At 42.4% G+C, this 14,629-nt stretch overlaps 1 protein-coding gene across 1 annotated transcript; it reads left to right on the top strand.

Annotated features, from left to right (window-relative positions):
- Window positions 1-6,149, top strand: LOC118375610 (probetacellulin-like). The gene is made up of 6 exons (XM_035762193.2): window positions 1-194; window positions 1,728-1,832; window positions 3,295-3,421; window positions 4,017-4,163; window positions 4,669-4,820; window positions 5,480-6,149. Exons 1-5 carry the CDS (start codon window positions 155-157, stop codon window positions 4,814-4,816), a joined length of 567 nt encoding a protein of 188 aa, XP_035618086.1. The 5' UTR covers window positions 1-154; the 3' UTR covers window positions 4,817-4,820; window positions 5,480-6,149.
- The last annotated feature ends 8,480 nt before the right edge of the window (window positions 6,150-14,629 follow it).

Genomic DNA, 14,629 nt, shown 5'->3' on the forward strand with positions numbered 1-14,629 from the left:
TGCGCGATTTTGCTGGACTGCATTAGTTGGGACGCAGAGTGTCCTACTAAGAAGATACTTTGGTGAACTTTTTAGAGGATTGGATAAAATGAACTCAATCTGCTTTTAAAACTATATTTATCCACCTGGAAAAGTACATAACTTGCCCACGGACATGGCAAAGGCATACAGTCTGTATGTAGGAATGGTAACAGGTAAGAGACACCGTTCTATGATTAAGTTGAACAACTCTTCAGCCTCACTTTATTTACTCCAGCATTTCCCAAACTTGGTCCCGGGGACCCCAATGGGTGCACGTTTTGGTATTTGCCCTAGTACTACACAGCTGATTCAAATAATCAAAGCTTGATGATAGTTGATTATTTGAATCAGCTGTGTCGTGCTCAGGCAAAGAACTAAAACGTGCACCCCTTGGGGTCCCGGGAACCAAGGGAAACGCTGATTTACTCACTGTATCTAAATAGAATTGCCTATAGATTGGTTATTAACTGAATTAGTACTGTTTGATTAACAAATAACATTGTATTTAATTTTATATTAATATATTTCAGGTATTATTAACATGTTCTTTCTTAACTTTACTAGTTTTCCTTTATTTAAAATATTATGTACGTATTATAGGCCTACTGTAATGTTAAAATTGGATAGGAGGCCTGTGTGTTCTTACAGTTCCATTGCAATTGGGTATATGGCTCAGGTCTCTGTTGGCCTCTTTTCACCAGAAGAGACAATACAAACCATTTCTATGATATTTATTTGTGCAACTCAGTGAAGTAGAAAGTTGTATGGTTTTTATTAAAAAAAGATATGCCAACAAAAATGAATGGACTTGTAATGAATACTCAGGGAAAAAAGGTGTAGATTCACGCGCAGAGTGTGCGGTTACAGGCAAGCAATGGTCAAAGAAAGGTAGGCAGTCAAAAAGCAAACAATACCTCACAATCATACAAACAGAAAGAACTGAACTAAATAGGGAGCTGATGAGACCAGGTGAGAAATGAACACAGGTGAAATCAATGAACAAAAATGAAAGACAGGGCTACGTTCCAGAACAGAAAGAGAAAGATCACAAGCTTTACAAAGAAAAGAAAAGCAGAACCTTACAGGACTGCCCAATATTGAAATTATTTCCCCTGTCTAGCTACTTTGATTAATCTATCTGTGCTTTAAACGAGGCTGCAACACTGACTTTAGATACTGGAGTGTAGTGTACTGTTAACTTAATACTCCTATGTACCTGCCTATACTGTGATTGACAGCAACAATTAGCATGCTGGTGTGTTAGATGATCAGCAAATGATCCACCACCCCATAACCCTCTCTCTATTTACAAATAGAGTTCCCCAAGCACATGCCAAGATCACCCAAACCAATATAATATACTATTAATAACCACATCTGTTGTTTTTATAGATCACTTATCCCATTCACCACATTTGTATCATGGCTGGGTGTTGTTTTGAATATTATGAAAAACTGACAGTGTTGTTGGATTGAATGAAAAGACTATCTATAGAAAGGTTATCATGGTGTTCCAAATCCCAGACACCCAAAGCCTGAGCTAGGAGGTATTACTGTCAAATCGTCAATCACATTAAGCTCCATAATCTATTGCACTGCTCTGTGCTTTTCCTTTCAGATTCTAAAACCAATGTTGGTGGAATTGTAAGGATTTGACTTGATGTTTGTGCATTGTGTGACCAACTCTGTTTGTTTTCTGGTCATAGTTTTGGCCCTGTGTAAATACTCTCTGGCTGAATGGAATACAACTGAGCAGCTGGTGAACAACACTGTGTCCCTCCATCACCAAGGCAACACAAACAACTTCAAAGGTAGATTGTTTTCCCCAGAGAAACATAAACTTATGGAGGGATAATCATGTCATAAAAGTTTGTTTTAAGTTTTTTTTAATCATCTGACATGCATGTGTTAACATGTTTGAGTCATTTTGACTTTAGAATTAGCCAGGTTTAGAAGAAACCTGTTGGATTAGAAAAGTAATGTGTTTGTGACGTTTGTAAAAAAGTCCTTCAAAAACATTTTTGTACTATTCTTATATGATTTCGTGCTCTTTTGTTAAATTGAAGGCCATGCGTCTGGAGTACGTCATTCACAGTCATTCATTCAAACAGTTGGAATTTCAAATGCTTCTCAATCTCCACCTGCCCCTGAAGTAACAGGATGTGGTGTCACCTACCAGCCCCAAAAGAGACCATAGTGCACATTAAAGCCTTCTTGCCACCAGTGACCATGCAGTCATTACCTCCCCTGTGAGTGTTATTGTGAAGTGTACCACCAGCTTGTTATGTGCCCTGGGTTAGGTTCCTCTGATGCAATTTAGACGTGCCTTTTATGGACCTCAGGCTGACATCATGTGTCAGTTGACGCCACCTTAGTTGGGGCCTCCACTGTTCAGGAGTTGTCAGTTGCTGTTTGGTGACAACCCTCACACCTAAAAGGGCTAATCAACTACTGATCATACTATTGTATTTACTCACATGGAGAAGAAGAGTGATACAGTGATGTGCATTTTATTACGGTGAAGTAGTTCCTGGTTCCCTCTGCCATATACCTCTTATGTTCTGTTGATCAAACAGCAGCAGCATTTCCCAGCTGCTCACTTATCCCGGTGAAGTATAGTGGGATCACTGGCTGCACATACAGCTACTTAACTAAATACCTCGATCAATTTACACCTGTTGCTAGTTTGTAACCAGTTTGGCTACTATTCAATATGGGTCATTTTAATTTTAAAGGCATGCTCTAATGTTTCACACTACAATTGGGGCTTTCTCCCTCTCTGTGATGGGAACGAAGCCTCATTATTATTTTACGGGCCCAAGTTCGCCATGACTCACTGGATGGGAAAAGAGGAGCATGTAATACAACTCTAGGTATCCCTTCTTTACTAACAGTGGCCAAATCAATTATGTTTGACAACAACCAAATTTGGCTGAGAAGGTTGTTTTTTACTCACTTTTCTTTTACTTTGACAGCATTTCATTACATATAATTGACACATTATTATCCCACACCAGTCCTGTCCTCGTGGTGACAGTTCAGTTCCTAGTCCTTCCTCAGATCATATTGCCAGGAGCTTATTTATATGACAGGTGATACTGGCCACCCTGAGTCGGATTACTAAGGGAAAACCGGAGATTCTCACTTCAAACTCATATCTTACTCTACATCACCTTTGCAATGCAATCTTCTTAACAGAAGGATATTATATGGCAAAATAGTTATTCTATAATCCCCCTTTCCCCCATATGTTTCTATTTGCAATCTCCATAGACTCAATAGAAACTGCAACTCAAGCCAAAAAGAGCGGCCATTTCACCAAATGTCCAAAGGAGTTAAGGCAATACTGCATCCATGGGTCGTGTCGCTTTGTAAAGGAACAGAATACTCCTTCATGCAGGTAAATCATCTCACCCGACCCAATCTTTACTGTGGGCCCCAATACTTTATCTGTATATATCCATGGCAGAAGGTCTCAAGCCAAGGACATGCTACATACAACAATCAAACTTTATTAAAAAACATCTTTGTGTCTATTTTGATAATTGTAGCAGAATTATTACACATCATTATTAAGTATGAAGTTCAAGTTCCTAATAGAAGTAAAACACTTTTAAAACACTTTGTAAGACAAATCACTTGTTGCTCCTAATGATTGTACTAACCTTGTTCACTGTGACCCCCGGGTTATACTTAAATCAAAACAACAAGGAAAATAAATGATTGGTTTAACATGGTCTTACTGCATTTCATCAAGCCTCACAAGCATCATAGAATCACAATCAGCAAGACAAGCTCATTTGGGACAGCTAGTTTTGGAACAGCTAGAATAGCAGATCTGATAGCTCAGCATCTGCTTGTTAACTCATAGCCCATGTACTTCAAGTTACTTCTTTGTTTTTCTTTTGGCAACAAGAGATAGATAGAACCAATAAACAAACTTGTTGTGCATATTTTTATCACAGTTGGTGTATGGTATATTTGCTCTGTTTTAGATGTGAGAGAGGGTACATTGGGTCCAGGTGTGAGTATGTTGATCTGGCCTCGCGTCTAGGTGACAAGAGGCAGATCATCGTAGCCTGTGTGATAGCAGTATTGGTCTTCCTCATACTGCTCATCACATTCATCTGCATCTGTGCACAGTGAGTAAAATACACATTCTTAAAGCATCAAACAGCCAGATTTACTTTATGTTGTAACCTTCCATGTGTGTGTGTGTTTGAATATTTTTGTGTTTGTGTGTTTGTGAGAGTTGGACATACAGACTCATCACCTCACAGCCTGTCATACTAACCCTGGGATGGGATGTAAGGAATCTGTGTGTCCCGTGAATGGAAAATAAATAATGTAACGCTTGTGGCCACGTTATCTTTGGTTTTCATTGGGTTTTATGTACTGTATCTGCCCTGCTCTTCCTTCTCATTTTTACCCAAAAGTGAGACAAGAGTGCTTAAGCGTCAGTTTAACAAAAGATTCTTCTGTGCTCAAAAATACATCAGATGCTTAACCTCTGTGATACTGGGAGAATGTATTGGTGAATAACTCAAGTGAGATTCAACACCGATACCATACTCACATGATAGAATAAATATCAAACGATGCATTTTAAAATCACAAATCTACTTTAATGTTATTTTTCTGTCTCAGTCGACATAAACTTTGCAGACGGAAGAAGAGAAGGAAAGAGGAGACGAGGAATGGAACAGAGAAGCTCAATATGATTATGATGAACACAAATGGAATGCATGTAGCTTCATCAGATTCAGTAGAAACCTCAGACACCAATGCAGTATGACTAGGTATGTACTATATGTATGTACAGAGGTATTTGAACATTTTCTGACTTATGACCTTTGCCATTGTGTCAATACACACAGCATCTCTGCCTGTTTTAACTACAGTGGTATTGTAAAATACGATGGAAAAACAGACTAGTCCTCTTTTGTTGCTGTTGGAAGGTGATATTCCCCAGTTGGATCAAGCCAAGCATCCCATTATAATTCAGCACATATGAAGAGAGGCCCTGAATGGGAGTAAAACCTAGTGCTTGGCACTGCCTAAGCCAATCTTTGAACACATTGATATATATCAGACAGCCTACATAGCCCATTTTCTGTGTTGGCCAGGCTGGTTGCATGGTGTCTTACGGTCTGAATTTGACTGTAACCGTCAGATCAAAGCAGAGGTGCAGCAGGTCCCTCAATGTGCCTGCCTGGCTCTCTCTAAAAAAGGGGATCACGAAAACAGACAGACCTAAAAAGACAAGGCAATATGATGGATGTGGCACTGTTAAGGTAGTGTTCAGAGGCTGGATATGACCGGGGATGTGCGATCATTTTAAACATGGGCTATCTCCCTTTCACTGCTTATTTGGTGGCTATACAAAAGCTGCTCTGTAATTGTGTGTTAAAAAACAAATTTCATTTGTACAGTAACAGCCGTTGCTTCTATCTTCCAGCGACGGGGACTATAAATGCTATTCTCCTGCCGGACGGGATGAGGGCCTTGGTTGTAAGTGCCTGTTGGGAAGAGAGAGAGAGAGTGCTCTAACAGCACTGTGGATGTATACTCTTCAGCTGCTTCTCACTGCCAACCACAGTCGACAGTATGGACTGTTCTGTGCAGAAATGTAGGAGAACACAAGAAAGACTGGACCAGCTCCTTTGGAACTCATACAACCTTTATGGTCACCATGTAGATGGATCAATAGAACAGCAACAACTCTGTGCATTTGGAAAATGTGATAATGTGATGGTTTTTCTCAGACTCATTTGTGTAAGCAAAATATACAAGGTCATCAAATCACAATAAGTTCAAGTAAAACCATAATTTAGAGGATATTTTGATGGACTCTGGGCTCTGAAGGAGTAGGCCTTTTTATGAACTGTCGTGTAATGTAACCTACTCTTATTTGGGCATGGATTAAATGATTAACATGTATTCAAGCTAAAAATCTAGGTATGTTTACTCCTGGATGTGATACGTGTCATAATGAGGACTCATGCCATGTAGGCCGCTATGTGGGACAGATTATACTAGGTCTAATACTGGTAAATGATATAACATACTGTTCGTACACTTGAAAAGGTGTGATTTATCAAACAATCCTACCAGCGTCATACGCACACCGGTAGGAGTTAACCATTGATAAATACCAATTGTTCTAATCCTCAGTGTTTGTGCATAACCTTGGCTATTTGCATTTCGAAACACCCCTAATTAACCATATATGGTCAAAATCAGCTCTTTAAAACCTGTGGGCAATATACAATGCAGTAATGATGTACAACAGTGCAACCCCAAAATATTTTTTTTTCCAAGACTGAATTAGTGGTGCTAGTTTCAGAGATTGAGTACAACCAAAGTTGTGGCTGTTACGCGGAGTGGAACAGGGAAACCCAAGAGCAGACTCAGAAGAGGAGACTGGGATGAAGAACCCAATGTATTTATTGAAACAGGGGGAAGATGGAGTGCAGGCCAGGGGAAGCTCTGGCGGGTTGCAGGAAAGCAGGTGCGGAGGCTGAGGCTGGAGCGAGAGGGGTTGGGACAGGGTAAGCCGGTCCGGAGGGGAATCAAAGGGATCAGTAGAGTGGGGAATCCAGGGCAGAGTAGCAGGATGAGGGGACGTGGGATTGGAGACAGGGACCAGAGTCAGAGTGGGCAGAACTGTAGCGGAGAGGAAAACTTTGTTAGGCAAGGAAAACAAGCACAACAGGATCTAGATAGTAACAAACAGTTAGAAAGGTAGACTGACTGAGCAGAGATTACGATCTGGCAGTGTGGAAGTGGCAGGACTGAATATTTGTAGAGGTCTTGATTATGGAACAGGTTGCAGCTGGTGGGGATCTGCTCTGACTCCAGCACACCTGTCTCTGCCCACACAACCACAGAAAGAGCGAGAGAGAGGGAAAGGGAGAGAGCACTGGGGAAGTGGCGGCAGGTCAAGGAGAAACAGGATGAGCAGTAGAGGGCGAGGCAGGAGCAGATGTAACAGTACACCCCCTTCCCAGTAGAGTCCACTAGGTACTGCCAGCCAAGGGGGTGGAGGAGCTTCTGCAGGAGGAGACAGGGGCCCGGAACAGACAGGTTTAATCAGGGATACATGGAAGGTAGGATGGATCCTGAGAGAGGCAGGGAGTTTAAAGTGCACAGCAGAGGGGTTAATGACAGGGTCAATTTCAAGGGGACCAATGAATCAGGGGGAAAGTTTATTCGATGCCACCTTCAATGGCAGGTCCTTTGATGAGAGCCATACCTTTTGACCTGGGGTGTAGACTTGGGCTGAGACCCGGCGACGGTTGGCTTGGGACTGGGTCCTGTTGGAGGCACGAAGAAGGGCAGCCTGAGCCTTACTCCAGGTACGAAGACAACGGCGCAACCTCAACCTCTTGGGCGGGGAACGGAAGCCCAGAGGTGTTGGTAACCCAGAGCAACCTTGAAAGGTGACATACCTGAGGGTGAGGATTTTGTGGGCATATTCAACCCAAGGTAGCTGAGCACTCCGAGAGGAAGGGTTAACATAAGTTACACAGCGTAGGGAAGTCTCCATCTCTTGGTTGGCCCGTTCAGTCTGGCCATTAGTCTGGTTATATCCTGAAGACTGACATTGATACCAAGAGCTGAACAGAAGGATCCCCATACCTGGGAGGTAAACTGGGGCCCCCTGTCGGAAACGATGTCAGTGGGAATGCCATGCAGATGAAACACATGGGATCCTAGCAGGTCTGCAGTCTCCCTGGAGGATGGGAGCTTGGAGAGGGGAATGAAGTGAGCCACTTTGGAAAACCTGTCAATAACTGTGAGGATGACTGCGTTACCGTGAGATAGGGGAAGGCCAGTGACGAAGTCCAGAGCTATGTGTGACCAGGGGCAACTGGATATGTGAATAGGGAGCAGCAGCCCGGAAGTTGGTTTAGTGGAGCGATAAGGGAGTGTGAACTTGAATCTACCAAAGAACAAGGTCCACCTGGCTTGCCGGGAGTTCAGAAGATTGGCGATCTGGATGTAGGACAGGTTTTTATGATCAGTCCACACGATGAAGGGGGGACAAAGCCCTCCAGCCAGTGACGCCATTCCTCAAGATCCAGCTTAACTGCCAGGAGTTCCCGGTTTCCGATGTCAAAATTCCTCTGCAAGTGAGAGCTGACGGGAAAAGAATGCACACGGGTGGACCTTCTGATCAAATGGGGAAAACGTTGAGACAGAACAGCATCTACCCCGGTGTCAGAGGTGTCCACCTCCACGATGAACTGGAGTCCTGGGTCGGGCTGAGTAAGGACTGGAGCGGAGGTGAAGCGACGCTTGAGTTCCAGGAATGCTGCCTCTGGCTTAGGAATCCAGTGGAACAGAGTGGAGGTGGTGGTGAGAGGTGCAGTCAGATGGCTGTAGTTGCAGATGAAACTCCTGTAAAAATGTGCAAGCCCCAGGAAATGTTATAGTTGCTTCAGGCCACTGACTGTCATGACCTTGGCGGGGACCATACGTAACTGTCCCTGTGAAATACTATAACCCAGGAAAGACATTGAGGCAGCATGGAACTCACATTTTTCAGCTTTAACAAAAACCTTATTCTCCAACAGCCGTTGAAGAACATGTTGCTGGTGAGACATGTTGCTGGTAAGACTTTTCAAGAGTCCTTGGGAAAAAAATCAGGATGTCATCTAAATAGACAAAAATGAAGTGTCCCATCACATCCCTCAGCACATCATTGACTAGGTTCTGGAAAACAGCAGGGGCTTTTTTGAGCTGGAAGAACTCCCTGTCTCTCCCAGTGGTCAATTGTCCGGACAACGTGGTCCATGGTGGTGCCAAGATGGTGAAGCATTGCTGCATGCTCCCGGACGCGCTCCTCCACCCCTATTACCTGCTCCTGCTGACTCCATTGTTGGGTCGGTGATTCTGTAAGGGTGTGTGAACTCAGGCGCAGGAGATCGAACTTGGTATAAACGGAGCAGTTTAATAAGTGCTCAAAAACTCTGACAACCAAAATATACAAAATAAAACAAGTGGATACAAAACCCGTCGCACACCAGAACATATCTTGCACAATGCTTACAAACAAAACAATCACTGCTAAGGACAATGGGGGGGGGAACAGAGGGTTAAAGACACAACATGTAATGAATGCGATTGAAACCAGGTGTGATACAAGACAAGACAAAGCCAAAAGGAAAATGAAAAGAGGATCAGCGATGGCTAGAAGGTCGGCAACTTCGACCGCCGAACGCAGCCCGAACAAGGAGAGGGACCAAATTCGGTGGAAGTCGTGACAGTAAGACTCCAACCATCTGCCTCATGTGTCTGCATCTGGGTCTCCCCTTGTGCCTTGATCAAGATCATAAGTAAGCCATTGTTTATAGTGAAAATACAAGCAGAAGAACAAATGCAAACAAGGGAGAAAATGCACTACCATCCCCTGTGCCCCCCCAAAATCCACACAACCCTCCCCAAAGTAAATTTAAAAAAAGTTTCACCACCCTCCCCTATTTTGAACCACTCAGTCAATTTCAATCTGTCCTTTAGCAATGGCAAATATACTTAAAATGAGTAAGCAACACTCACCAATAAGTCATTCATCCTCAACAGCTCCCGCCTGGAGGCTTACAGGACAACATTTCTGTTCTGCAGAATGAACAAGTCGTGCTTTCCGCCAGGCCACCTTGCTACCACATTCAGAAGCGTCTTTTGTGCATCACAACCAGCGGTGGAAAAAGTACCCAATTATCATACTGGAGCGAAAGTAAAGATATTTTCTATTAAAGTGACTCAAGTAAAAGTGAAAGACACCCAGTAAAATACTACTTGAGTAAAATTCTAAAAGTATTTGGTTTTAAATATACTTTAGTATCAAAAGTAAATGTAAATCGTTAAAATGTACTTAAGTATCAAAAGCAAAAGTATAAATAATTTCAAATTCCTTATTAAGCAAACCAGATGGCACCATTTTCTTGTTTTTTAAAAAAGTTTACTGATAGCCACGGCAAACTCCAACATTTAGACATAATTTACAAACAAAGCATGTGTGTTTAATGAGTCCGCCAGATCAGAGGCAGTAGGGATGACAAACCATATTCTGTTGATAAGTGTGTGAATTGGACCATTTTCTTGTGCTGCTAACCATTCCAAGTACTTTTCAGTGTCAGGGAAAATGTAAAAGGTACAATATTTTCTTTGTAATGTAGTGAAGTAAAAGTAAAAGATGTTAAAAAATATAAATATTAAAGTAAAGTAAACCCCCCAAAACTACTTAAGTAGTACTTTAAAGTAATTTTACTTAAGTACTTCACACCACTGCTGTATACCAGGCGGCATCAGAGGAAGGCCAAAAAAATTGTCAGACTCCAGTCACCCAAGTCAAAGACTGTGGCAAGCGGTTCCGGAGCACCAAGTCTAGGTCCAAAAGGCTTCTTAACAGCTTCTACCCCCGAGCCATAAAACTGCTGAACAGCTAATCAAATGCACTGACCCCCCCCTTTTTTTAAAACTCTGCTGCTACTCGCTGTTTATTAACCATGTATACTCACTTTACCCCTACCTACACTACTGTTCAAAAGTTTGGGGTCACTTTGAAATGTCCTTGTTTTTGAAAGAAAATAAGAAAAAAAAGTCAATTAAAATAACATCAAATTGATCAGAAATACATTTTAGACATTGTTAATGTTGTAATGGCATGTTGTGTTAGCTAATCCAAGTTTATCATTTTAAAAGGCTAATTGATCATTAGAAAACCCTTTTGCAATTACGTTAGCACAGCTGAAAACGGTTGTTCTGATTAAAGAAGCAATAAAACTGGCTTTCTTTAGACTAGTTGAGTATCTGGAGCATCAGCATATTTTGGTTTGATTACAGGCTCAAAATGGCCAGAAACAAAGACATTTCTTCTGAAACTCAGTCTATTCTTGTTCTGCGAAATGAAGGCTATTCCATGCGAGAAATTGCCAAGAAACTGAAGATCTCGTACAACGCTGTGTACTACTCCCCTCACAGAACAGAGCAAACGGGCTCTAACCAGAAGAGAAAGAGGAGTGGGAGGCCCCGGTGTACAACTGAGCAAGAGGACAAGTACATCAGAGTGTCTAGTTTGAGAAACAGATGCCTCACAAGTCCTCACCTGGCAGCTTCATTAAATTGTACCCGCAAAACACCAGTCTCAAAGTCAACAGTGAAGAGGCGACTCTGGGATGCTGGCCTTGTGTGAGTGTGAACGTGTGTGGAGCAGACTTTAGAAGTTATATTGTTCAAAACGTCCTTCTCTAACCTATGGACTTCAAATAGAGTGGGGATTTACATCTTGGTGCCATCTGCATTCTGCATCGTGACTAGCTCTTAGGAAACTCTGCAGTATTTCGTTTTTTTATGTACTATTTTTTACATAATTTTCTCAGGAAATGTTTTGTTTCATTACATGCAGCCGGGAAGAACTATTGGATATTAGAGCGGCAGTAACTCACCAGAACTACCAACATTACGACCAGGAATGTGACTTCCCTGGAGCAAATCCTTTGTTCACTCTCCCCAGAGCAACTTATTCCAGAGGCTGACCCAAAACATCGTCTGCGGAGGAGAGGCACTCGAGGTGACCTGTTGGTTCGACTTAGGAGGCGCGCACACCATCTACCGCTTCCGAGTATATTACTCGCTAATGTTCAGTGTTTGGATAACGTAGTTGATAACCTTAGGGCAAGGATTTCTTTCCAGCGAAACATCGGGGCCTGCAACATACTTTGTTTCACGGAAACATGGCTCTCTCGGGATAATCTGTCGGTGTTGGTGAAGCCAGCAGGATTCTCAGTACATCGCACAGACAGGAATAAATATCTCTACGTGAAGCAAAATGGCGGAGGGTGTGTTTCATGATTAACAACTCATGGTGTAATTTTAGGAACACACAAGAACTCAATTCTTTTGTTCACCCGACCTAGAACACCTCACGATCAAATGCCGACCATATTATCTTCCAAGAGAATTATCCTCTGTCATTGCCACGGCTGTTTACATCCCCCCCTCAAGCCAATACCACGACGGCCCTGAAAGAACTTCACTGGATGCAAACTGGAAACCACATATCCTGAAGCTGCATTGATTGTAGCTGGGGATTTTAACTAAGCAAATTTGAGGACTAGGCTGCCGAAGTATTATCAACATATCGACTGTACTACTCGCGCTGCTAAGACTCTCAACCATTGCTATTCAAACTTTCGGAATGCTAACAAGGCCCTCCCCCATCCTCTCAGCAAATCTGACAACGGCTCCATCTTGCTCCTACCTTCCTATAGGCAGAAACACAAACAGGAAGTACCCGTGCTAAGAACTATTAAACTTTGAACTGACCAATCGGAATCCACGCATCAGGATTGTTTTGATCACGTGGACTGGGATATGTTCCGGGTAGCTTGCAAAAATAATCTAGACGCATACACGGATACGGTGACTGAGTTTATAAGGAAGTGTATAGGAGATGCAGTACCCACTGTGACTATTAACTTCTTCGAGATAGGGGGCGCTCTTTTAATTTTTGGATAAAAAACGTTCCCGTTTTAAGCGCAATATTTTGTCACGAAAAGATGCTCGACTATGCATGTAATTGACAGCTTTGGAATGAAAAAAACTCTGACGTTTCCAAAATTGCAAAGATATGATCTGTGAGTGCCCCAGAACTAATGCTACAGGCGAAACCAAGATGACATTTCATACAGGAAATGGTCCAGATTTTGAATGCCCTGTGTTCCAATGTCTCTTTATATGGCTGTGAATGCGCCAGGAATGAGCCTGCACTTTCTGTCGTTTCCCCAAGGTGTCTGCAGCATTGTGACGTATTTGTAGGCATATCACTGGAAGATTGACCATAAGAGACTGCATTTACCAGGTGTCCGCCCGGTGTCCTCCGTCGAAATTATTGCGTAATTTCCAGGTCCATGCGCGTTCCATTTTCTTCAGAGGAGAAACCAAACTGCCACGAATGATTTATCATCGATAGATATGTGAAAAACACCTTGAGGATTGATTCTAAACAACGTTTGCCATGTTTCTGTCGATATTATGGAGTTAATTTGGAAAAAAGTTTGCGTTGTAATGACTTAATTTTCGGGGGTTTTCTTACCCAAACGTGATGACCAAAACGGAGTGATTTGTCCTACACAAATAATATTTTTGGAAAAACTGAACATTTGCTATCTAACTGAGAGTCTCCTCATTGAAGAACTTCAGATGTTTTCAAAGGTAAATGATTTTATTTGAATGCTTTTCTTGTTTTTGTGAAAATGTTGCATGCTGAATGCTAGGCTTAATGCTATGCTTGGCTATCAATACTCTTACACAAATGCTTGTTTAGCTATGGTTCAAAAGCATATTTTGAAAATCTGAGATGACAGTGTTGTTAACAAAAGGCTAAGCTTGAGAGCAAATATATTTATTTAATTTCATTTGCGATTTTCATGAATAGTTAACGTTGCGTTATGGTAATGAGCTTGAGGGTATAAATAAATGCTTGTCCCAACAGGTTAATACCTACCCTAACCAGAAACTGTGGATAGATGGTTTTGCACAAAACTGAAAGTGCGAACCACAGCATTTAACCATGACAAGGTGACTGGGAATATGGCAGAATATAAACAGTGTAGTTAGTCACTCCGCAAGGCAATCAAACAAGCCAAACGTCAGTAAAGAGATTAAGTGGAGTCGCAATTCAACGGCTCAGACACGAGACGTATGTGGCAGGGACTACTGACAATCATGGACTACATAAGGAACAACAGTAGTAGGCTTGATTGCCAACGATGACGAGACAGCCAACAGGGAGGAGGGGAGTGCTCTCGGAGTGTGGTGCCTGAAAAACAACCTCTCACTTAATGTCAACAAAACAAAGGAGATGCTCGTGGACTTCAGGAAACAGCAGAGGGTGCACCCCCCTATCCACATCGATGGGACCGCAGTGGAGAAGGTGGAAAGCTATAAGTTCCTTGGCATACACATCATTGACAAACTGAAATGGACCATCCACACAGACAGTGTGGTGAAGAACAGAGCCTCTTCAACCTCAGAAGGTGAAAGAAATTTGGCTTGTCACCTAAAATCCTCAAACTTTTACAAATGCACAATTGAAAGCATCCTGTCACTGCCTGGTACGGCAACTGCACCGTCCGCAACTGCAAGGCTCTCCAGAGGGTGGTGCGGTCTGCCCAACGCATTACCATGGGCAAACTATCCGCCCCCCAGGACACCTACAGCACCCGATGTCACAGGAAGGCCAAAAAGATCATCAAGGACATCAACCACCAGAGCCACTGCCTGTTCCACCCACTATCATCCAGAAGGTGAGGTCAGTACAGGTGCATCAAAGCTGGAACCGAGGGACTGAAAAACAGCGTCTATCTCAAGGCTATCAGACTATTTAACAGCCATCACTAGCACAGAGTCTGCTGCCTATAGGCATAGACTAGAAATCTCTGGCCATTTTAAGGAATGGAACACTGCCACTTTAATAATGTTTACAAATCTGGCATTACTCATCTCATATGGATTTACTGTTTTCTATACTATTTTACAGTATCTTATTCACTTAATAATGTTTACTTATCTTGCATTACTCATCTCATATGTATATAGTGTA

Source organism: Oncorhynchus keta, chromosome 12 (assembly GCF_023373465.1).
Source record: "Oncorhynchus keta strain PuntledgeMale-10-30-2019 chromosome 12, Oket_V2, whole genome shotgun sequence".
NCBI classification, from domain to species: domain Eukaryota; kingdom Metazoa; phylum Chordata; class Actinopteri; order Salmoniformes; family Salmonidae; genus Oncorhynchus; species Oncorhynchus keta.

Coding starts and splice junctions, on each gene's coding strand:
- LOC118375610 (XM_035762193.2), top strand. CDS start 155: ATGGCAAAGGCATACAGTCTGTATGTAGGAATGGTAACAG. Junction 3,422..4,016: donor CAGAATACTCCTTCATGCAG/GTAAATCATCTC, acceptor GCTCTGTTTTAG/ATGTGAGAGAGGGTACATTG. Junction 4,164..4,668: donor TTCATCTGCATCTGTGCACA/GTGAGTAAAATA, acceptor TTTCTGTCTCAG/TCGACATAAACTTTGCAGAC.